Raw genomic sequence first — 24377 nt, forward strand, 5'->3', positions numbered from 1 at the left:
TTTTTTTCTCTACAGCTGTGTGGGAAACTTGGAAGGGTGTTATTTAAATTTCAGAGGATCCTGGTATTTTCTTTGCTTTTTGTGTTAACTGTAAATGTTTTGAATAAAAGGTGTTACCTAAGACTTATTTTCGTCATCTTCTGAGATCCTCCTAAATTGTATCGTTTTAATTTTTCAGGATCAAATTTGAGTTCCTGTTGAAGGTAAGCTTTCCAGAAAATATGAAGTCTCTGTGATACCGCTTTTCAGAGCGTCTTTGTTCTTCTCATATGGCACACAGGGCAAAGGGTTGGTCTGCAAACCAGGAGAGCATCAGAAGAAGCAGAGGAGTTAAGGTGCTGGAACCACGAGACAAGAATTTGGAGTCCCTTATAAGCAGTTGGGTAGTGCTGTCCTCATCAATTGTTAATTGTCAAAAAGGCTTGTCAGACGCTCAGTATTGCTTCAGGACATGCTGAGCTTTGATGAGGGATGCTCCTGCTGGAGTAACAACGAGCAAATGGCATAAAGACTGGTAGCTGGTAGCATACCGGTTTACCAGTCATGGGGCTGGTTGTTAGCTTTTTTAATTTTTCTTTTTTTTTTTTCATTTTTAAAACACAGATTTAGATTTAGCTTATTTTACCAGTATTTAATACACTTTACAGAAAGTGTGTATAGTCAAAGATTGCCAGGGTAAATCCAGCACAACTAAGAAGCATCAGAAGTTGTGAGAATGTCCTACGCCACATGCAACTGTCAGTCAGTGCTAGAGCTGACTCTTCTTTTGCTAAACTGCCTAAAGTAAGCTTGGTAATGAACTCTGTAAGAACACTTACAACAGAAGAGAAGTCTAGTTTTAAGATCTAATAATCTTTAATCACCTGAGAAAGAATTCAGTGATGGACTCCACTTCTTTACTTTAATACAGGAGACCTCAGGGCACACCTAAATTAAGCAAATGACAGATTTACAGGACATATCAGTTGTTTTTTTTATCTGTAAAAAAAAAAATCTTTCAATCAGAATAATTTTTAAAAGTTGTATCCATTTCAAAATAAAAATGTTTTTAATGATTCTACTTCTGTTGCTTTTCCTAAAGGTGAGAAATTATACCTATGACATTTAACTGAAAAGATAATAGCAGGAGCAAGAAAAAGGTGTTTAGTAATGAGGCCAGTGACACTAGAATAGTAAATGAAGGGGGAGAAAACCCACTGTACACTGGTCATGAGAATAATTTTGGTGAAATCTGTACTTTTGAAGATCTTTGGTAGAAAATGATTCACCAATCTGGAGCTTATGCTATGCCAGCACTACCCCCTTGAACGGGTTGAGAAGTTTGGAGGCTGCTGTTGCTCATGTGTGGAAGGTGAAGAGTAACGTTCCTTCTGTAAATCTGGGAACCAGCAGCAGATCCAGAATAGTTTAGGCACTGTACCACCTGGAATATTGCTTCATGAATTTTCTTTATTCTCGCTATGTACTGCACAAACAACATACTGTTGTCTATGTATCATCTAACTGTTTTTAAACTTGTGGATTTAAAAATACATTTGGCAGAAAAGGTAATATTCCAACATTAAACTGTTGCTATTTTAAAAGATAATCCCCTCCCCCCAAACAAGTGAAGTGTCTAATAACACTTTTTAACCCACACCCTACCCAACATTTTTATTTCTCTTGCATTTTAAAATTGTGCACACACACATTATTATTTTCTTTTTTAAAAAATTTTCCTAGCAGTGCAAGAGAGAATGTGGGGCTAGGAGGATGGACTATGAACAGAAGCAGGTGGTTACTGTAGCTTTTGCGTCTTCTCAAGGAATTCACAACAGCCTGTTTTAAAATAGGTGAATGATTGTAACCTTACCAATATTTTATGGTACTTGGAACCTGAACAACTTACCATGTATTCTTAGGCAATTTTTTTTTCCCTCCAGAGCTTCTAATGGTTTGTGCTTTATTTATATATATATATATATATATATATTTTATTTTGACTGTAAAACTTTTTATAGTGCATGGTTTTAAATATGCTTTCGTCTGTCTATTGAATGTGAGACAAGGCAGTTTTCAATTGTGATTTTTGTTTAAGAGGGAAGTGATTCTGAAAAAGAAATTTTATAAAACTTTGGAAATCATATCCTATCCAAAGCACATGTGATTTTTTTATGGGGGAAATTTGAGTTTAGTCCAAAAGACTGCAGAATTTCCATTACCTTAGAGACACTTGTATCCACAACAAAATTGTTAATTGTGATCTGCTTTTAAATCTCAGGATCTGGTTCAGTTTTCCTTTTTATTTCAGGAGTGTTCATATGAAAACTGGAAACAGAAAGGAATATATCTCATGTTTGTACAATCAGGGCCAGCATTAGCATGTGAATGGAGTACCTCTTATTACATGTCTGTGTTTCTGTTTATTTAAACTGTATTAAGTTCTGCAACTTCTTTGGTGGGAATTCTGCATGCCCCATATATCTGCAAAACTCGTCACATTCACATAGAGTCCCAAATATGGTTTTGATTTAAGCAATTATTTTAGGCACCTTTGGGGCTGAATTCTAAATAAACTAGATCCAAAAAGAAACTGAATATTCTGCATGCAAGTACAGTATTATGTATACCAAGCAGATAAGCTAATGCCCAAGTTACTTTTTTCTTTCTAACTTTGGCTGACGAAATTTGCTATTGCTTCTTTACATTTTCACTAAAAATTGTTTAAAAATATGCAGAAACTTGGAGAGATTCATAACATTTCTTGTTTCTTGGCTACTGCTGTGGTTCAGATGTGTTTTAAGACAGTGTCCCAAATTTGAATTAATTTTTTGAATGAAACTACTCCAATGTAACCTTTTTGAAGTTTCACGTTTTCACCTTTTTCAGGTAGTTTTGTAGCAGCAGGAGTTCTTGTATGCCCAGTGCACACCAGGACTGATCTCAGGCCATGTGTAACTTATGTTCCATTAATTGCAAGGGGAATTTCCTTGTGCATGAATGTATCTCTAGGCTTCTTTCCCATATGGAACTCAGAATTAAACATGTAAACCTAGGTCATCTGAGTTTATAAAGTGAAAGGAAGATGATATTTTCACTGGAATTAGCTACTCCTAAAAGCAAATGAACAAAAAACACTTTTAGTGTATCAAGCCTATCATTGAGTTTTTGCATAGAAATAATATTTTTCTTTGATATTTTTTATATTTAATCTGATGCAGTCTAAACAAACAGGTAAAAATGATAGAAGTGATAGCCATCCCTTTCATTTTGCTTGAGTTTTCATGTGATTCTGTCACAGAAAAGATGAAAGGCTATTTCCTTTGCTGTGACTTCAAAATATATACACACATTGTTTTTGAAAGATTCTACATTCAATGCACATATATCAGATAAAAAATAATAATAAAAAAAAATCTGGTTATGTAGAAGTTATGTTAATCTTGTAGAGCAATGGCCAATGTTTTAGGGCCCAGCACTGTAAAAGCGTAAGGATGCCTTGGTATGCCTTGGTATACTATATTTCTGTTATGAATTAAAAGGGGTGGGGGGGAGGGCGTTTTTTTAATTTCATGCTTATGAAGTAGTCTGTACAAAACACACTGATGAAGGCCTTAATATCCTCTGAAATATTCCTGATTTGATACCCCTTTCGGTGCTTCAGATCATCAGATTTTTGTCTTAAGCTAACGAAATGGCTGAAGTGCAGAGTATGGAGGGGTTTGCATGAGAGAGATACAGGAGCTGAAATCCACTTCCATGAGCTCTCGGTTGTGTTTCTTGGTATAGTTTGACCCACCTTCTTGAGGAAGTGCCTGCCACCAATCCAGTGACTGAAATTACTGCTGTGTATGTGTGCATGTGTATGTGGGCATGAGCCCACCTGAGAGCCAGACTGCCCCAGGAACCAAGGCTACTTCCAAAGTGGAGTCTGGATCTGTGCTGATCAGAGTGTGGTGCCACCTGCCACCTCTGGGCTCCTGTTTCCTGTTCTGGTTTCAGGACAGTTTTCCATGAATGCAAACAAGAGGATCTACTGATATTTTGGAGTCCATGAGTACAGGGGGCTTAAAGAAACATGGAGAGTCTGTAGCTCAACCTTCTTGGGCCAAGGGAATTGCTTCTATTTAAGTTGGTGGGACTTCACAGAGGCAGCAGTCAGTGGAGAATTTACTTTAACACCAGGGGCTGATACTACGTGGGATGTGGCAGGCAGTTGACAACAAGCAGCAGAAAGCAGAAAAAATACTCAGAATAAAACCCTCAGGCAAGTGGTAGGCAGGGTGTCAAGCTGACAGAGTGAATGATGAAAGGAAGTGAGTAGGTGCCTGTTTCCAAACAGCAGTGTTGTATGAATGGCAGCACTCGGGGGAGTGGGTTATTGGGAGGATAACGGGCTGCAAGATGAAAAATTGGCATATGGAGAGAAATAGAGCTGCATTTAAAAACATGCAAAGGAAGGCTCTTAGGGAGGCTTTGGGAAGAGGTAAGGTGAGCAGAAGGAGGTGGTGAGGAGGGTCCTGCAGCCCTGGTGAATCCAGCTACACTGCAGCTCTTCAGCTTAAATACGACATTTACAGGCTGCTCTGCATGCCTGATGTTAGAGCTCATGTCTTTTTTGTTTGCTCTAACCTTGCCCTTCAGTGTGGTGTTCCTCATCCCTTGGCTTTGGGTTGTGGCTCCGTGGCTTCTTGCTGTAGCTGACCTGCTGGTCACGGAGGGCTGTGAAGCCGTGTGGTGGCTGGATTGCCCAGGCTGGCGTGCGCTGCTTCTCCTGCTTCAGCTGCCCCTCCTCAGCTGTTTTCCCCTTGGTGCTGTGCTTATTCTTGTGGAAGCTGATCTGGGGGCATATTTTCTGCTCAGCCTTTCTGTTTGTCAATGTTACTGATCTTCAGATTAAAAAAAAAAAAAGTTGCTAAAGTGTTAAATCACACTTTCGAAGTGAAGGTTTGCCATTCATAGGAGCAGCCGTTTTATTTAAGAGTGCTGCAGGTGCATGAGGGGGCACAGGAGTGGCAGAGGGGACAACATGATCCAAGGTGCTGCCAATGAGTCAAACAGAGCTGCTGGCTGCCTCATTGCCCTGAAGAGACACTTCTGTCATCGTGTAGCTCTGGAGCACTCTGGGGGGCTTTTTTTTCTATGAATCATTAAATCACATTGTGGAGAGCAACTAATCCAATCACACAAACTGAAAAAATCAGAAACTTAACACCCTCTTCTAATCCTTAAAAAAAAAAAAAAAAGAGAGAGAGAAAGGAGAAAGAGAATAAAAGCTCATGAAGAAGGATCCTGAGGAGGCATAGTCAGGCCAAGCATGAGGCATTGCAGGGTGGTGCAAACTTTTCCAGCCCAAACAATTACTAAAAAAGATTTAATTTTCCAGGGTTGAAATGAACAAACCTGAACTTAGAAAGACACTGCATCAGTTCGTATGTTTATGCTTAATTTTCTGATTTGAATAATTGAAAGTCAGTGGAATTGTGCATATTGATGGGTGTCTGCAATGTTCAGTGTTGTTTAAAGATGGGTTGAAAAAAGGATGCATGAAGTGAAGGTGCTTGAATAGCTTCCAAGGGAAAACCTGGTTTTTCTCTCTCTCTGTTGTTGTTGTTGTTGTTTTACAATGGGAAATCCGTGGTGGAGGTGGAGCTGCAAGCTGTGCTTGGAGGCATTGGTGGCAGCTGTGGAAGAGGGGATGGAGCACCAGGGCAGTCCGTGCGGGCAGCTTGGGGCAGCAGCGTGGGCTGTGCTGGTTCTGTGCTCATCCAGCAGCATCCTGGGAAGCACTGGGCTGTGCCCGAAACTGGGTTGTATCCCCATGGAGAATGGCAAAGCTTGAGAAATTTCAAACCGGATTTGGTGCTAAGTAATGTTTTTCAGATGTGGCAGCACAATGCTGTTTCATTTGTCGCTAAAGGGCCAGATATTGGCTGCAGCCTGTGCTTCTGCTGACAATGGCAGCCCGTGCAATTTACAACTCCAAAATGGGTGCCTGGTGCTGGAGTTTTGTCCTGTCCTGCTGCTTCAGCCCTGCTAGTAGCTGAGCTGACCCCGGGAACAGGAGGGGAGCGCCCTGCGTCCGGTGCTGAGCGTGGCTCTCAGCCCTGCACATGGGGCAGTTGGTGCTGGGGATGTTGGTCGCTGGCAGCTGGAAAGTCATCAAAGCTCTCCTTTAGAAACGTACGGGCTTTCAGTTCATCCTAATGTACGTGCTGGCGCTTTTAATGGACAGGCACGCAGTGTTTTTTATATGCACTGAGTGCTTTCTAATTTTTTTCAGATTTTTTTTTGAGTACTGTTTCCTGCTCCTTTTAGACCTGTGCGTGGCTTTAGCACTTGATCTTTTTCTGACACTCAGTAATTTTTACTATGGTGCTAGTTTTACCGAGCACACCGTCATCACATTTCCTTATCTCAGTCAGAGTAGGATCACATCTTTCACTATCACAAATGTGTATGCGTTCTGTCTTTTAAGGTGAATGCATCACTTAAATGAACTTTACTGTCCTCAACAGTAGCTTGACCAGATAAATTGGATTTTAAATTATCCAAGGCCATATTTTCCTTCTGAAACTGCTGTTGTATTAACTGTAGAATACTATGAAATATCACTGAAAACCTCACTAAATATTTGCATTTATGCTGCTGAAATATTTTTACATAATATTTAGCTTCAGTTTCTTTATGTGAATGGAAAAATACATTTGCTACATTGTTTTTCCACTTTGTTCTTGAAAAGAAATGTAAGACCGGTTACTATCCTGTCTTTCCATAAGCCTGAACCATAATTTCGTTTCTGTTGTTATTCTAGGAGGGAATACCATAAATTTAAAATTACTGGGAATGTTTTTGTGAGGTTTTAGTTCCCTTTCCCTTTGTAAGATTTCTGGAGAACTTTAAAATGCTGAGGCAAACACCCTGTCACAGCCTTTTTTAAAGTAAATGAAGTCTGGAGTTCATTTTTTAAAAAAGAATAGAACTGTGACAGCTTGATTAATATGAAACAATAAATAGCTTTTTTTTTTTTTTTTTTTTAAATCCTAGGAGACTTGATTGGTTCATTCTTTTAATTGTTACTTGCCACTACCTAGCCTGTACTGACTATGGGGTCTTCTTTTGAAGTTACATTTCCAGGAAGCAGCAGGGCATTTGTGCACACCAGTGGTACTTCCAGAAGGAGTGTAGACTGGAAATCAATAACCTGTTACCAGCATATTTCTGTCTGGTGTGTGCTTGTGGAGTTACAGAGAGGAAGGTGTTATGAGGGTAGAGAGTAGTTCGGAGCTTAATTTTGGAATAAATGTGCTGTGTCAGCTTGAGTGTTTTTCTTGTAGCCCAATGTAAAAGGGGGAATTTGATTTAGGGACCTATTGATATAGGTGCTTGAATGGGTTTTCTGTTTAAATTAAGAAACTTTTGGGGCTGTATCGTTTGTTCAGTATCCTTGCACAGGTTCATTGCAATAACTAGGAAGTAAAAGCAATGTTGAATGAGATTCATCTCCGCATACAGTTGCAGAAATTAATTATGGCATGTGCTGAAGGAAATACAGTGGAGACAGCCAGACTGTTTTTATGAATAATTTTTATTCATGTATTTGTTTTTGTAAATTAAATACCCTTTCAAACTTCCACACAGGTAAATTGCTGTCCAGTAAATAAATGGTGATCTTTCTATGCCATTTTCCCATGCATTGTATGCTTTTCTGCATACATTGAAAGTCTCCCTGTTGGGAACACCTTCCAACTTAATTAACAGCAAAACACTTTCTTTCACATGCTGCTCCTAATCTTGTACCTGTTCCCCTCCACACCATGAGTCTTCCTCCAGGAAGGTTATTTTAGAGGTGTTGGCTCTGTGACTGTTGGTGGATGTGGCTGGGACAGAGAAGGAAATATAGACTTCTGGTACTATGAAAATAGCCTCTAGAAAATCTGTTGGGATGCATAGGTGAGTGGAGAATCAGCTGTAATCCTCTTTTCTCTGTTAGGAAAACAATAAGTAAACTGCGTAGGGACCTGCCATTGAGGTACTCAGTCTGACTGCTTAGAGAAATCACTGACACACTTATTAGCAGTTCAGGTTTGGGTTTATGCATGTGTTGTTGATTCAGAATAAACCTGTTAACAACAGTTAATTACTTATAAATGTTTTCTGCAACCTTACAAGATCTATGTAGTGCTATGTAATTTAGTTGTCAATTGTGTTAAATTCCTTGACGTTTTCTGTCATAAGACTTTTCAGAGAGCAGAGATAAGCGGCATTTCACCAATGAACTTTTGAACCTTAGCTAAGAAAAGAAGTGTGGAAAATACTAACAAGGTAGTAGACAAATTTATGGGTTGGTAAGTGTCAGCAGTCTAATATAATTGCGTGATAGGAAAACACCCCCATAAGCAAGAGCAGTAAATTCAAAGTTTTAATCCTAGCCAAGTGTTTGAAAGCATCCTGAAAATAAGAAGTGTAAATATTGCCTTGTTGTTTAAGAAAGAAGAAGTTTAACATTACTCAGAATGTGGATTGTTGGTAAATATGCAAGACACCCATGGCATCACTGGTGAGGTGCCAGTGGATCATAAAAACTGATGTGAACTTGACAGCATTGTTGGGGTAGTATCTTCAGCCGTCGTGTTAGTCTGTGCTAAAAAGGATTAATTTGATATTGTCAGTAATGAAGATTGGAGCAGTAAATCCTGGGCAGCCTTTCTCCATATGGTGAGGAAGGAGAGGTTCCAATAATGCAGGCGTGTTTGTGAGATGTCCCCGTGACGAGCAGTGACCTTTCATAGAACTGCAGCTCTTTTACTAATTGCCTCTGCTTAGAAACTTTGTCTTCTTTTCCCCTATTCCTTTAAACTCCGTTTTGTCTTTATTTATGTTCATACCATGTCCCATTGCGTGCACGCGAGTGTCTGAGCTCCAGAGGTGCAGCTTCTGCCCTCAAGTGGGCCTGGTTCTGTCCTGCTGCCCAAGTGCTGTCCCCCCTTCTGATGAGTAGCCATAGAGACCTCTTTCACTCGTAGTCAGCTGAAATTACCATTCAGGGGTGAAGGAGCAATTCAGCTACAGAAGTCACCTCATGAGAATTACCAGTCTGTCTGCCTTGGGTGGGTTTTGTAATAGTTACGTGCACCTTCGTAACAGCAGGACCTCTGCACAGCAGAACAGTTGCTTGTTTTCTTGCTTATTCAGTTATCAGCTGCCTTACACGTGGCTTTTTCCTACTTTCTTTGGTTGTTCTTCTCTCCCATCCCACATAGCATTTGTTTATTATTGAGCACTTATTAACCAGAATGTAACAAGTGATGGAAGCCCAGTTAAAGGGTCAGCAAACAGGAGGCTGCAGGGAGGTTTGCGGTGCAGATCAGGCTGTCTTTCAGACAAGGTCCAAAATAAAGCCTTTTAGGCCAAACTTCTCATAATTTGGACTCCTTTTTAGTGGAGACTAAAAGCAGGTCTGGAACAAATTGATGCTGTGAAACAAATCAAACTTCCATATTCTAATATATAATTTTCCTTCTGACTCCTAAAATATTAATTTAGGCCTTGGATAAATAATAAAGACAAAGAACAATCTTCTTGTCTCAACTGAATGTGAGGGTGGGGTGTGCTTCCTGTTGAAACACAGTCGCAGACACTGCAAAGCAAAAGGCAGCAAGAAAGCAGGCATTCAAGGAGATACCTTACACTGGAAACATCCCATCCTGGGGATTTCCTGGAGCATTTCAGCCATTCCCAACTACCTACTAAAAAGCCTTGACTTCTTGCAGTGTTCTCTGAAGGTAAACCAGTTGGATTCAGGTGTCTGAAAAATGAGCTCAGAGTCTGGGGGTGCTCATTTTGAGGCTCGGTGACCTTTATTGCATGTCTTCTGTGCCACAGTGGCTGCTGGGGAGGAAAAATATCAGTGTCCAAGGTTACTTCAAAGTTCATATGTTGGAGCTCTTGTTTCAGAAAAGTAATAGGCAGCAAATGCCCTGGCTTTTGAATATACCACAGGGATCTTGCTCAATTTAGGGCAAGTTCCAGGGTTTGTACCTGGAGGTGCGGGGATACGTATCGTAGTGGTGATGTCTGCGTGTCCAGAAAGTCACAGTCTTCTTGATGATGATGGGTGGAAGGCAGAAACCTGCTGCTGTTCTTTAATCACCCAGAACTGGAGAATCCAACCAGGTTTTCATATCTCTGAGACAGAAAATAAAATGATAGTTACCATTTGTCATGGGGCCTTGTAAGAGGTTCAGCCAAATCCTTTGGCAGCTTCCCCAAGCTTATTGAGATATGGGTTTGGGTAAGTAATGAGGCCATTAAAACAGCTGGCTCTGGTAAATAGTCTTGGATTGAATTCTCCCAAGTTAAGATGAATGGCAAGATAAGTACAAACATATATGTAAGTAAGGTTCTGGGTTTGGAAAGGACAGACTTCATTAATCTGATCCCTTAGTTTATCTATGTCTGCTGGGCTAAGCAGCTTGAATATAGAAGTGGCTGGAATATAGAAGGGTTTTTTTTGTTGTTATTTTATTTATTTTTAATTTTTTATTTATTTATTTTCTCCCTCACAAATCAGAAATAGTATAAATCTGGAATGCATGTCTGAAGTCAAAGGAGACATTTTTGAGAACAAAGCATTGTACTTTACCGATGTTTTAAAATAGAATGAAAAAGAATGTCCCTTAAAAAAAATAAAATAAAAATGTGGGTAGTTTTCTAATGAGAGAGTCCAGGGCAAAAAATATAAGTGGTTTTGATATGGAATTTGACAAATATAATAAAAGGAGCTGAGTATCATGCTGGAGATAAAGAGGGTATTGGGCTTGCCTAGTGAGCAGTTCTTTAACCAGTTCTTGCAATTGTCCTGATCTTGGTACCCCAAGTCTTGCTCAGGCATTAGTGCAGCAAATATCATGCAGATATTGCCTTGTGTTAGCTCAGACTGGAAGCTGGTCCCATGGGCTGTATCTGGACTACTAAGCAGTAGCAGAGCATGGTTGTGAACACCAGCAGTGCTGGTTGTGGGTCAGCATGGCCTGGGACACCAGAACTGGTCCCCATGGCCAGCTTAGGGCCTTGTCCAGTCAGCAAGATGCACGAGCCACAAAGCAGTCTGATAGTATAGGAAAAAGGACATGTTACAGCATACATTTTGAGATACTTAAATCCTTTTTGGAGGAACGTATGTAAGACTAAAAACCTGATTTTTAATACTTCTATCTACAGCTCTCTTTAGTCTGCTCACTGACTGCTGGTCTTTTATTCCTCTCCCTCCAATTTCACCAAGCTATATTACATCCCTTCTGCCCATCTCTCCCCCCCCCCAGTCACTGTATCTCCTATGTATTGTGTAATCCCTGTAATCATCTTTTTTTGTTGTTGTTTTTGTTTTGTTCTCAGAGTGTCCTTTAAGTCTTATCTGAAAATCTGCTCACCCAGGAGTCCCATGTTCTCTAATGCTGCTCATATGCCAGGTCTGGTTGTGTCCTCTGTTGGAGGTTGTCCTCTGCTCCCCCTCATGTACTGCCAGAGTCAGGCCCTAGAAGATAGACTTTTCACTTAGTAGGAAATGAAAAAACAGACTGTAGGTTACCCTGTGAGGTCATGCTGCCTCTAATTTTTTTTAATACATGATTTATTTTTTTTTTAACAACAGGAATACATCTGCTTTGTTTTTTCACAGGCAAATGGGATAATTACAGTGAACTGAAGCTAAAGGAGCAGTGGTCACACAGGCAGAGGAGAGCCTGAAAACCATGGTGTATGTCGAATAGTAATAATTTTGCACTAATTGATGTCCCTGTGAAGGACAACAATAGCTGAGGACAGAGGGACATAGGAGAAGCCCTTTAGAGAGTTGTGTCCTGGCTGTGATAGAAGCAAGGACAAGTTAAACTTGATATGTGGTATACAGTACTTCAGAGGAGGGCAAAAATAACAGTTGCTGTTCCTGAATTTCTCTGTGAGAACACTTTATAACAGCAGTGGCAGCTCTGTCTCTGCTGTAACCCACTTGTGGGTGGCCTTTTAAGATGCTCCTCTCACAGCTGATGCCTCAGGGCAGCACGCCATGGTCCCACACAGCAGGAGAGAGGCGGTTTTGGTACAGTCACGGCCTCTCTGGGATGAGTACATAACATCAGCCCCCTCCAGAGGTAAATAGGGATGATGTCTGCAGTAACGCAAAACCAGTTTATCATGAAAAGGTTTTTTTTGCTCTCCTGCCCCCTCCCCTTTTCCCCCTCCTTCTCCAGAAGTTAGTTGCAATGATTTATTAGAATGCTGCACAAACCCTTCCCAAAGGGCTTCTGTTTTCATCTCAGCTACCTGTTTTACAATAGTTAATTCTAAAAATGTATAAAATCACAAACTCCAGACAGTTGTTGATAAGGATTCCTGATAAAGTAATTCAGTGCATCTGCTGCCAGATAGTCTGGCTCCGTAAGTATCGCTGTCTCATACATGGGCTTTTAAAAATAAAGCTGAATGACCTCTTCATTTGATTCTGTAACTGATTTGTTTGGCCTTGAGTTATAAAGCAATAATGAAATACCCTCAATCATAGCTCCAAAGTAATTATACAATATAAAGCAGTTATCAGATTCCTGAGGAGCTGCTCACTACACTTGGGCATTTTGCTGAGGAAGTTTCAAGGGAAAAGCAGAGCTACACTCAGCAGTCACGGAGTAAGAGAGTTAGAGACTAAAGAAAATAAGAAAGGGAGCAGGAAGACCTGCACCCAAAAAATGAGGGGGGGGGGAGGGGTAACAAAAACAAAACAAAAACAGTGATAACGGGAAGAGTAATAAGAGAGAATGACTTTCTTTGAGAACAACTTTCTTCACCACTGTTCTTTAGAAAGAAGCAGTGAATTAGTTTAATTGGAAGAAGTATTTCTTCATCAACATGATAAATGTATGGTAATGGTATTTTCTTGTATTTTCATCATAGAAAAGAAATGATTGTTTAATTCACACTAACACTGAATTCAGTATTGTCTCTGTGCCTTCAAGTCTGGAAGGAGTAACTGGAGTATGTTACTGAAAGCTGCACGTCGGAGGTAATATAATGCATTATCTGTTTTATGGAGTAGCCTATCCAGTCAGCCTAATTTAAGAATTTTCTACGTGGTAATATAGGAATGCTCAACCTTTGATTTTCATTTATTTATTTATTTATTTATTTATTTATTTTTGTTCCTGCTTTTCACCTTCAAGCTTTAATCAGTTGAACCTTTTTTTCTTCTTCTTCTAACTTTTTAACTTTACACTCCTATCAGTTTTGTTCACGGAGTGAGGAAGACAGTACATTTTTAAATAAGCAAGGATGTTCTGATGTTCCATTTACCTTGTACTATGTTACTTGTATTACACAAGTCACTTGGATTTACTAGTTTTTCTTTAAATTTCAATGTAGTCTTTATAAAATTTTGTTGTTGTTGTTGTTTTGTTTGGTTGGTTTGTTTTACATAGTAGTTCATGTCCTGGTTCTCAGGGATTGGAAAAAAAGTTTTAAAATGTGTGTTCTTCTCACAATAGTCTTTCTCCTATTGTTGCCATTGCATTCAGTGTGTTTTCCTGTTGGGTCCAGTTCTTTCTCTTCCCTTTCTCTTTTCCTCTATTTTCTGATCACTTTACTTGGTGATTGCTGGCTATATTCTGAGCAATGTGATCTTCTGGATATCTTTTCATCCTCAGATGGAGATTTCTTCCTTTTCAGTTTCCCCGTGAATTTAATTTTATATCTGGAGTATAGGAGAGATTAAGTCGTGTGCTTTTAGGGGGAAGTTTTGGGATTTTTTTTTTTTTTCAGTGGTGAGATGTCTCTGAGGATGTAGAGCAGGTTCAAAAGGGAGTTGAATTTTGTTATCTCTGTACTCCTGTCTTTTATTGGAAAAAAACACTTTGTTACTGATGCGTGGGTAGGAGGGAAACTTGATGGCAGCAAATCAGTCTAGTTGAAAGGGAAAATCAGTTAAGTTGAATGGGAGCTTCTTGTGGCAGACCTTTCGAAGTGGACTATCCTTGTAATTGCCTGTAATTCGCAAGTTGGCTGTAAAATGTGAAGTTAAAGTAAAAACGATAATAAAAATCCTCCCCTGCTCATTCAGAACACTATGCTATAAATGTTTTGCACTGCCTGATTGTGGTGAAATCTTCAAATTGCACTAGAAATCAAACGTATCTGTTCCACATCCTTCCCTATTGAAACAGCTTCTGTGTTTCGGTAGTGGTCTTTGCAACACGCACACTTCTTTATTTCTCTGTGCCGTAGAGCACTCTCAGCAGAGAATAGTGTTTTAGTCTGCCATTTCTGATTTATTCAGTTGTTTCTGATTATTAGCCAGTGGGAAATGAATCTGTTTCTGCTTTAGATCATGTGTGCTTTCTTCAAATTTTTTTCAACAGCGTATAGACTTAACATGCTATTCAGTACTGAAAATTGCCTAAAAATATCAGTAGGATTTAATGGCTTTTATGTCTTAATGGTTTCTATTTTAATAAGTGCTTAGGTTAAAAATAAGTGAGGATTACAATTTTTATCTTTTTAATTATTATTATTTATTCCATACTCCGCAAATTCATTCAGTGATCCCAGAGTCAAGCTGAGTTCATTCCTTCTCACTCAATAATGCAAACTTTTCTGAAGAAATTATGTCTTAATTAAAACAATTATATACTACCCAGGTCTTATCATGTCCTCAGCGATGACCATGTAGATCATCTGAGACTAATACTTACTGAAGAATAAGTGTTGAAATTTGCGTAGCAGTGGCGATAATTAATTTCCCTCCTGCTTCCCCAGCTCATGCCATCGCAGCTCTGGGGAGAGGGATGGGGCTGTGCTAAGCTGACAAGGCTGAGGGCCATAGAAAACTTTGTTTGTCCCTGATAGAGGATTCCCAAGCAGGAGGCTGTCTTCTCATAGTCACTGCTTCAAAACATAGTAACAATTTGGATGTGGCTGAAACTGGGCTGATCAAACCCTAGTTTGTTTACTTATTTTCATCCTCTTCAACTTCCTATTTTTCTCTTTCTTTTTTTTTTCTTTTTCTTTTTTTTTTCCTATAAAAAAGAAAAGACGTCTTGCGATTTTTTCTTGAGATGACTTTGATTTTTTTTTTCCCCATTGAAGTAATAAACCGGTGCATTTAATTTTTAAGGCAATTCACTGGATAATAGGATTTCAGGGTTACTGCTTTTATGCTCCCAGGGAACCAGTGTTCATGCATCCTGGGTTGAATTAACGCTTCATAAGATAGGCGTTCTGCTTTTCCTATAAACGAATTCTCTCCATTGGAAGGGAAGAGAATTGCAACTGAAGCTCAGGGAAAAGCTATTTTCCTGCATGTATATTTACTAATAATTTAGAGAGTTGCGTGTCCTATATATCCCACCCCATCTAGTGGAAACGCTGTGCAGCAGCACTGCAAGGTCAATGGACCTGGTGGAATCCAGGTGTTCGACACTGCAGGAGGCTGAAGATCACGGATCTGTTTTCACTCAGATATTGTATAAAAATGCCACAAAGATTAATGATGAATGTTTACTCCATCCCCTTGAAAAACACTTATGATGGCTTGTAACAACAGATGAGGAGGTCTACAAATGAATATATATATAGTTCTCTTTAACAGATCCATGCTGAAGTCCATGTTGACAAATGCAAATGGGAAAAGAGGATTTATGAGGAGTGTCAGACAAAAAGTTAGTCTGGGGTCTTTAAAATAGTGAATTCTGAGTGGAAGGGCCCATGCTGTGTCTCCTGATATCCAATTGTAATTCTTACAAAGTGTTTGAGCAGGTTGCATGCTGGCATTTCTATGCCATGGTAGTCATGCAGCTCAGCTGGCTGCTGCGTGTGGTTCGTGGCCAGTGTTCAAGTGTGCCATCAACACAAGGAACTTTGGTTTTGCACAGAAATACATGGATGAATATTTGAATAGTAAAACAGGGGATTTTTAGGAAGCTATTGTAGGGCTTCTGGCTCAAAGTTATAGCTGAGTACTTTTCAGTATCTAGGTTTTCTTAATTAAAAGTGGATTTTACCTTAGTAGGCATATCATTTACCCAATAGGCAATGCAGAGAGCTGAAGCAAGTTGAGGATTGTTTCATTATGTCAGATTTGGCAGAGTATCCTGTAGTAAAGGTAGCTATAGTGACATGCATTGGAAAGGAACTAACTTTTTTTTCTGTAATAATGGATTTTTTTTGTTAACATTTTAAAAACAAAACTGTAAAGGAATTAACATTCTGAATTTTGTGATGCATTTTTGATGTGCTTTTCAGCTGTGCTAGGAAGAAGTGTTAGGAAGAAGAACCAAAAGCATCACTGAGGAATGTTACCAAAATAGCAGATTTAAAATATTGAGGTAATGTTAAATGATAGACCATAATCTACATTACAAAGCAAGACAAAGTAAAAGTAAATTTGAAGAAAAGTCACAACAGAAATTCCTGGATGATAACATACAGTCTTAAACTCATTCAGCCGGCTGCTGCCAGCTGGTGTCATGGCATTGGTTAGGATGAAGGCAACAGCTGAGAAAGCTTCTTGGCTAATAACATACAAAATGCTACAAGTTATTTTGTATTGTATTGTATTTTGTATTGTAGGTCCTGGGTAGGACAAAGGACAAAGGGTGCGAGGAGTTGCACGTGTGGTTCAAGTTGTGTGCTGGAGTAGATGTTCTGTGCCACTTTCTGGGCTGGACACATGGGCTACATGGAACGGTCACAGTAGCTCAAGCAGCCTCTTCTGAGGTATATTGGGCTATATGTTTATATTAGGGTATATATGGTTATATTAGGGTATGGTTATATTGTACTCCATGCTACTTCATAGTGTTGTTTGACCTTATGTACCTTTGTGTGGTTCATAGAAAGATAAACCTGCTTTTATGTGGCTCTGTATTAGAAAGCCTGCTTTCTTATATGCTAGCATAAAGGTGAGCCACATGGCAAAACCATTAGTTCAAAAGTAAAGCAGTTAGCTACTTCCCAAGCATAGTTGGGAAAATGTAATTTATTGAGCAGAATTTTTATACCCTCTTTGGGTTTAAGAGATGAAGTGTAAATAAACCGTTAGCAAGAACAAATCAGATAGTGAGGGGTGCTGGCTTTGGGGGCTTGCAGGCTGGTATCTGCCAGCACTTATGGGAAGGTGCAGCTTCCTGATATTGAGGGAGAAGACACGGGCAGCCACTGGAAAGTAGTTGCTAACATGCAGACCTACCCAAAGTGCTGGAGGTTGCGACAAGGATAGTCTGCTGGAGATACCCAGATGCTTCCTTCCAAGTGCTGTGTGCTACCAGCAGAAAAATAGAGGTGAGGACTGCCACGTGTACACATTACAGGGCTTTGTACCCAGCCTCAGACCAGGATCTTCTTCTTCAGAAGAATCCTTTCTGCTCTGAACAGCTTGAGCTGAGAATGGAAAGAGAAATACTAAAGATAAAGTGAGAATTGCAACTTGGTTGTTCTCCAAGTGCCATCTCTTCCCTGAGCTGCAGCAGAACTCATTGTTACAAAATAAGCCCGGCTGTAACCCAGAGTTTGTGTATAGAGAACAACTTGAAGAAAAGGAAGAGTTTTAGGTTAGGGAAGAGTTTCTCAAACAGTGGCTACAGCAGAAAATCTACGTGTTGCTGCAAGGCAAATACTGTTGTTATCAGGTTTGAGGGGTGTAGGGACAAGGGGGATGGAAACGTGCACTTTTACTATGACATCTTTTTGATTTCTGACATAGAAAAATCATTTCACTCTTTTTTTTTTTTTTTTCATATTCTTTCTAAATTAAAGGATTTTTAGTCCTGTAAGTAGGAGAGGGAAAAATGTTGAATATAGATTTCAAAAATGGTACCTTGGGAGAAAGAAATCAATATAATCTATATCTATTTATGTAGATTCACCTAGAAGCATGTCTGTAGACTACATTTTATTTTTTCAGATAAGAATTGTGCTTTCAGGAGACTTTTCTGGTTTGGCATGTATCTGCTGCACAGAAGTTTTTAAAGGAAATTGGTGTTGAAAAAAAAGAAGTGCTAACCACAGACTTCAAAATGGAACAGCTTGGTGGAAATGGAACTGCCTGTACTTTGATTTCCATACCTGAGTCTGTACGCTGGTACGAAATTGTCACCTTCTGGAGAGGGAGAGATTTAGTGAGGTGAGAATTTCACTAAAGACAGAGGTGGGGGTGGAACAGAGCCTTTTTTTTTTTAATTATTTTTTAAAGGTTTCTCCCTTTTAGCAACATAGCTTAGTTCCTGAGGGTTATTAATCTCATTATCTCATTCCTTTCAAAAGAAGAATAGATTTTAGCCCTTGGATTTTCTTAGTGTGGTTATTTTTTTCTCTGATGTTGTCAAGAACAGACCTGGAATTTAATATTTGTAAGAGTGAGCTGTGTTTTGCTGTGTGCCAGCTATTCTTTCTATCAAGAAATAGAGATGAAGACCTGTTTCTTTTTTTGTTTGTTTGTTTGAAGAAAGAGATAGCATCACTATACTGTTTTCTTTCTTTTTTTTTTTTTTTCCTGATTTGCATCAAAATCTCAGCAAACCTTTTTTTCAGGAGATTTTGTTTTGCTTCTTCCTCTCTCTTTCAAATCGCTGTCATGCAAATCCAAGTGTAAACATTTTTACATTTACAAACATTTTGTAGCACTCATAAAAACACGACTTTTTCAGCTTTATGCAACCACCTGCCTTTCCACATGGAAGGCTAAATTAATCTCTGCTTTGTATCTTGTGATGTCTCAGAGTCTATCATGAGTATATGCATGATGTGAAAGGTCTGTCAAAATAGAGAGCACTTTGGTCTAAAAAGGCTCCAAGCTTTCTACCTCTGGCATATTCTTCTGGCTCAGAGTGATACTTTAGTCAAGGCTGGCCATGCCCTGGCTTTTAATCTGGTGTCAGAAGGTTCCTGTTTCAAACTGTCACATTCTTCAGCATTTATTAGTCCCTTCTGGACACGTAATAATAAATTCATGCTTAGTTACCTATCTGAGGGTTTTTAGGCACCTCTTGCTATAGATTTAAAATTACTTAATTTCTAAAATTAATATCCAAATTTGAATATGAGAGTGATGTTTCCATGTGGTGATGCTAATTTTTAGCGCAGGGTTGGCTGTTGTAGCCTGCAACTCTGCTGGCTACAGTGTCTGTTTGTTTAATCTGAAATATCAGTGTGGTGGTCTCCTAATGCTGTGGTGGCTGCTGCCGGAGCTGGGAATTTTGAAATGATCAGTTCGTCTGTCTCCAGGTTGGCAAAACTTTGTGAGACCTGCATGTGTGGGCAGTCCCAGATAGTGAAGTCCCAGCTTTGTTCTTAACATGGCTGTCCATAGAAGAATTGTTTTGCTTAATGGCTGTTTTTGTTTCATAATTAATCACAGTTAAAAAGTCATTATTTAATGATGAAAGAATGAAGAGTTTGAGGAAGAAATTCAGAAGCATGAAGTCCTTCTAAAAGCAAGTATCTGGATGTGCTTGTTAACAGCTGCAGTTTTAGACTGATTTCCAAATTCAGTATGTGTTACCTCAAAACATCTCATGCCTTTCTGCTACTTCAGGGAATACTCAAATTGCGAATCTGTAGATACTGATTTATAGGGAACGAATGCAGTGCATTTGTTATACAACCTTGGTGTCTCACACATCCATCTACAGAGAGAAAAGCAATTGACTTCTCATTTCCTATGTTTCACGTTCTTTTTATGAAGCAGAAAGAAGCTTGTGATGAACTGTTATAACATCTTGTTTAATGCATATATTAAATCATTATGCTGAAACTTTAGCCCAGTGAATGTTTCAAGAATGTTTAGCTACAAGTTGTGTTGGCACCAGTTGATAATTCTGTGACACAGAAATATTTTTGACCTCCATCATGGGCATAAGAAACTTTACCATTATTTTATCTTCCTGGGCTTTAAAAAAACAAACAAACACCACACACCACAACAACAACAACAAAACAGGTTCAATATTTGATTGGGAGCTTATCTATCTGAGCAAGACTACTAACTAATGAAAGTAAAATTAGATTGCTTTCCAGAGAGAGCTATTTCTACATGCAGGTATGCCTGTTCCTAGGCTTGCTCGTATTAGATTACTCGCTGGATAACTCTGCAAAACAAATTTGTCGAAGGTCAAGATGGGTGAGTGTGATTTACTGTAAATAGGGAGTGAAGGTGATTTATGCTGTCTGTTCTCTCCACGTGGCAGCTTGGGTCATGCCTGGTGACTCCAGTGCCTGTAATAGCTGGGGGCTGTGCTTGTCTTCTTTGCAGGATCATTTCTCCTGGTTTTATTTTCACATGTTTTCTCTGCAGGAGAGGCACAGAAGAAGAGATTTCTTAGTGAGTTAATATATTGCATGGACAGCTGAAATGAAATCCTTTGTGTAAAGCCTGTTTTGTTGTTATGCTCTTCCTGTTGCCCTGCCTTTGATACATTTAACACATCTCTGCCTTGCATGGGTCTGAGCAAGTGTAGATTCCATTTATGTTGTGGATCTAGTTATGTCCGTGTACATCTTGGTGTCTCTAAGCATAGGTGTGCCACCTCCTTGGCATGAACCTAACCACCTGGCTGCAGGATGCCCTGCAGTGAAGTTGGTGGGGGATGTACCATTTATATGAGAAGTTGTTGACTATTTTAAATACTTAATAAACAAGAAGACTGCTGAGAAGGACAGTGTACACTTGAGATTAGGGCAGACATAGGAGAGCTAGGGATCCCTGTTTCCTCAGATCAAGAAGGGAAATGATTTTGAGTTTCCTCCACAGATGGCTGCGTCCACTGACCAGCCAACTGCAAAGGGTGGAACCAGGGCAGGTGTTGCAAATACAGCTGCAGTCTCTTGCTTGCTGCTGCTTTGGGATGGGATGAACTTAAAAGTGCCTCTTGGGTTGGGCTTGGCAGGGAAGGTTATGGTAATTCTCCATTTGGGAATTTCTCCAGCTGTAAAGGAAGAGGGCTCTGAGCAGCCAGGAGGCTATCCTGGTGGTTGAGCTAAACGAGGAGGGGGCTTCTCTTATTTCTCTGGATGTCACTAACTGTTTGCCTGTGTCTTTTATTGCTGACTACTGTTAATTATTTCTGTGCTGGAGCTCCATGTCAGTGGTTAATGCTTTCCTCTTTGGGTGGTTTCCAGTGACCTCTTTTAACAGTTATAGTTCATTTTCTTTTTCCTTTTCTTTGCCATTCATTCAGTAGTTCAAGATAATATACATATAATATATGTAGTGTGCGTGTGTATATACTTAATCAAGTGCTAGATAATTGTTAACATTTCAGAGTATTTATATGGCAGATAGAAATATACACCCCTGCCAGCAGGAAAGAAATTGATTGAGCTCATGCTGTGAAACAAATAAATAACTGGGGAGAATAATGTTAAAGCTTACTGGCGATAGTAATTGGGTCAAAGAATCCTTCTGTAGTGCATTAATCTGTTACCTTCTAAATAGAATTTAATATGAAAAAGTTTAAGAATATGAAACTTTAGACTCTTCTGCCAATATCCTATTCAAATGGGTAACAAAACCAACTGGATGTTAAAAAAATAATTTGGACAAATTTAATTCTAATAAAATTTATTCCAATAAAAAGAATCAATAGCACCCTGATAGTTAGAATACAAATAATTGTGGACTTCTGATGCAAGTAAGTGTTTAACTCTCTTTAAAATGTTTTGTAAGCATTAATGTTTTGTCTCTAGCTTTGTGATCTTCTAATTGCATTACACAGCTACATTAATATTAAATCATCATCCACTTTGAATAAACCATTTAATAGAGAAATAATTCTACTACATGAATGAAAATAAAAATTTCTTAGTTTTGGTTTTCAGAACCAAACAGTTAATTCTTGAATGATGTTAGCTATAGCTATTTTTGGCATATAGTCAAGAACAGTAACCTGAGTTGAGGAAATTAAAAAATTAAAGCATGAGTGTATAAATACCTAATTTGTCTTATTACCAGGTCTCTATATTATTCAAGTTATTTTCTGCTACTAACTATGATAAACCATCACTTGATTTATAAGAATAGCATTTATTTTATTCATAAAGTTATGTTCCATTTTATTAACTTAAATGTGATAGAAGTGATCTTATATGAGGAAAAAAAATGAGGCTGACCAGGGCTGGAATCCATACTTCATTTTCCATTTTATTTACTGTGTTGTTATTTACGTTTCCTAAAAACAGGAAAAAAAAAAAGTGATTCTACTCTGTAGACTGATAACTAATATTAATTCACACTTAGTGTTTTTGTTGACCTCAGTAGGTTTAAAGATGTGGCAAAGGATGTGTTTTAACCTTGCAAATCAAATTTGGCCATGGAATTCTATTCTATACTGTAGCATAAATTGAGAATTTATAACTCAAGATTACATGGATACTCTTTGGAAGTAGATGGGACCAGGGATTTTAATTTTGTTGGTGACTGACTGCAACCTGTCTCAGTCTTCCATTTTGACATGTTACAAAATTGTAGAAACATCCTTTTTTTTTTTTCTTTTTTTTTTTTTCTTCAAAGTTAGCAGACAAACACACAAAACAGATTTCTTAAATGGGAAGCTGCCATATGTTTGTTGGGTTTTGGGTTGAGCAGGTATGGTTGTATCAGTATCAGTGTGTGGACTTCACACCAGGACTAGTTAGAAACCCATAATGTGGGTCTTCTGCTAAGCTCCAGCTTGCACCAGTTTCTCCAGGAGGTCTCCAGGCTCTGCTTGGTCTGAAGGTGACCTGTAGGCTGGCAGCATGTTGGAGCCAGCTCAGAAAATCAGTGCTAGCCCTAGTCCTAGGGGACTGCTCCTGGGAGCCAATATTTTTTTAATTTTATTTTTAGTGTGCCTGTAATATGTGTCAAGAAAGCAATCCCAATTTTTATCAGTTTGTAAAGAAGATAAAAATGAAGGCAAAATAACCTTGCTGAGCTACTTGTACTACACAAAAACATCCAGTTCCCTTTGATGCACAGATGTTCAGAATAATTCTGCAATTCATTTTCAAGGAGGAAAAAAAGAGTCTAGCTCTTTTAAGGCTGCAGGTTTTCTCCCCTAACTGAAATTGTGAGGTATGTAGTGGTTGTCATTTTTAATAAGATGATGCTGAGTAAGAGTAAAATAAATGGAAAAAAATGACTCCTGTAAAACTTGCAATCATTTTATAACTAATGTGACAAAATGACATTTTTTCATTTCTGAAATGTTTTACAATAACCTTGTAAAATTTAGTGAAGTTAGAGTGTTAGAAAGATTAAACATATAATAAGGGAGAAGAGCCTTTCTAATAGCAACGCTTAGGGAGTGCTTAGTGGAAAAAAAGGTCTTCAACAGAAATATAAAATTAATGATAGAACATTTTGAGAAGCTGCAAAAGATGCAATTAAAAAATATACTGGTTTTCTAAAAATGAACACGGGCAATGAGTTTGTTAGCTGTGGAAAACACACAGTGGAAAGGTAATATGAAATGACAAATACAAAAGCATTTTTTCCCCACTGATATTAAGCACTCAGATAACTAGCAGAAATCTGTAAGAGCCAAGGAGGAGCACTGCAGATAACATTGTAAGCCTAGCTCGGCCCTATCCCTGAAGACTTGTCGGGATAATGATACAGTTTAGGAAACTGCCTCAGGACATGTTAGGAAATGACAGGCACTCAGTTGTAAACTAAGCTGTTAGAAACTATTTTAAGCTGTCAAGCAGGAGAACACTTGGGAAACCACAGCTTTGTTAAGTGTGGCTAGTGTAGGGTAAGGAAAAGAAGAAGTGCTTCAGACAGGTGGAAGAGGAAAAGCTAATTGATTGGGACTTGAATTTAAAATATATCTATATTTCTGTAGGAAATGTGCATTGGCAGCCTCAGAATTATTGTGAAGTTTTCAACAGCCCTGTGATTTCATTTAAGATATTCCAGTTGGATTTGCTTTTCTTAGGAAATTATACTGGCCAAAATTGTCAGATAGCTGCGCTGTTTGTAGTATAAATCTAGGCACAGGGCAACTATTCATTTTTCCTTCCCTGCAAGCAGAAACCTGGAGTAGGTGTATGCAAAAAGTCCTTTTTTATGCGCTTGTTAATCGTTCTTGAAGCTATTTACTGCTCTGAAAAACAGGGATGTGTTGAATTTATGATTGGCAGAAATCACAAATGGATGAAGGATAGTTTAATAAATATGTAATGTAGGGATGTTTGCTGTACATATAAATGAGAATCCTAATCAAAGGACATTGGGTGTGCTTCGTATGCACATAGTTCGTAACATAGTTCGTGGCCAACTGCTAAATAAAGAGAGAGGAAGCACTCTGGAAGCTGCCTTGGAGGGTGGAGAAATGATATTTAAAGGATGGCAGTGAGCTTGAAAACTAGCTCTTTTT

At 38.8% G+C, this 24377-nt stretch overlaps 1 protein-coding gene across 3 annotated transcripts in view; it reads left to right on the forward strand.

Moving 5' to 3' along the window:
* Window positions 1–24377, forward strand: part of LOC310893991 (uncharacterized protein) — a 90868-nt gene that overhangs the window by 35688 nt on the left and 30803 nt on the right. For 2 of the 3 annotated variants that reach the window (XM_083823631.1, XM_083823632.1), the window contains exon 5: window positions 281–5231. In XM_083823631.1, the coding sequence (XP_083679757.1) occupies window positions 281–375 (95 nt within the window). In that variant the 3' untranslated portion in view covers window positions 376–5231. Of the gene's footprint in view, window positions 1–178; window positions 204–280; window positions 5232–24377 lie in introns of those variants that run through there. The other variant, XM_083823630.1, reaches the window with a different exon arrangement.

The sequence above is a fragment of the Anser anser genome (assembly GCF_964211835.1).
Source record: "Anser anser genome assembly, chromosome: 2".
Classification (NCBI taxonomy): domain Eukaryota; kingdom Metazoa; phylum Chordata; class Aves; order Anseriformes; family Anatidae; genus Anser; species Anser anser.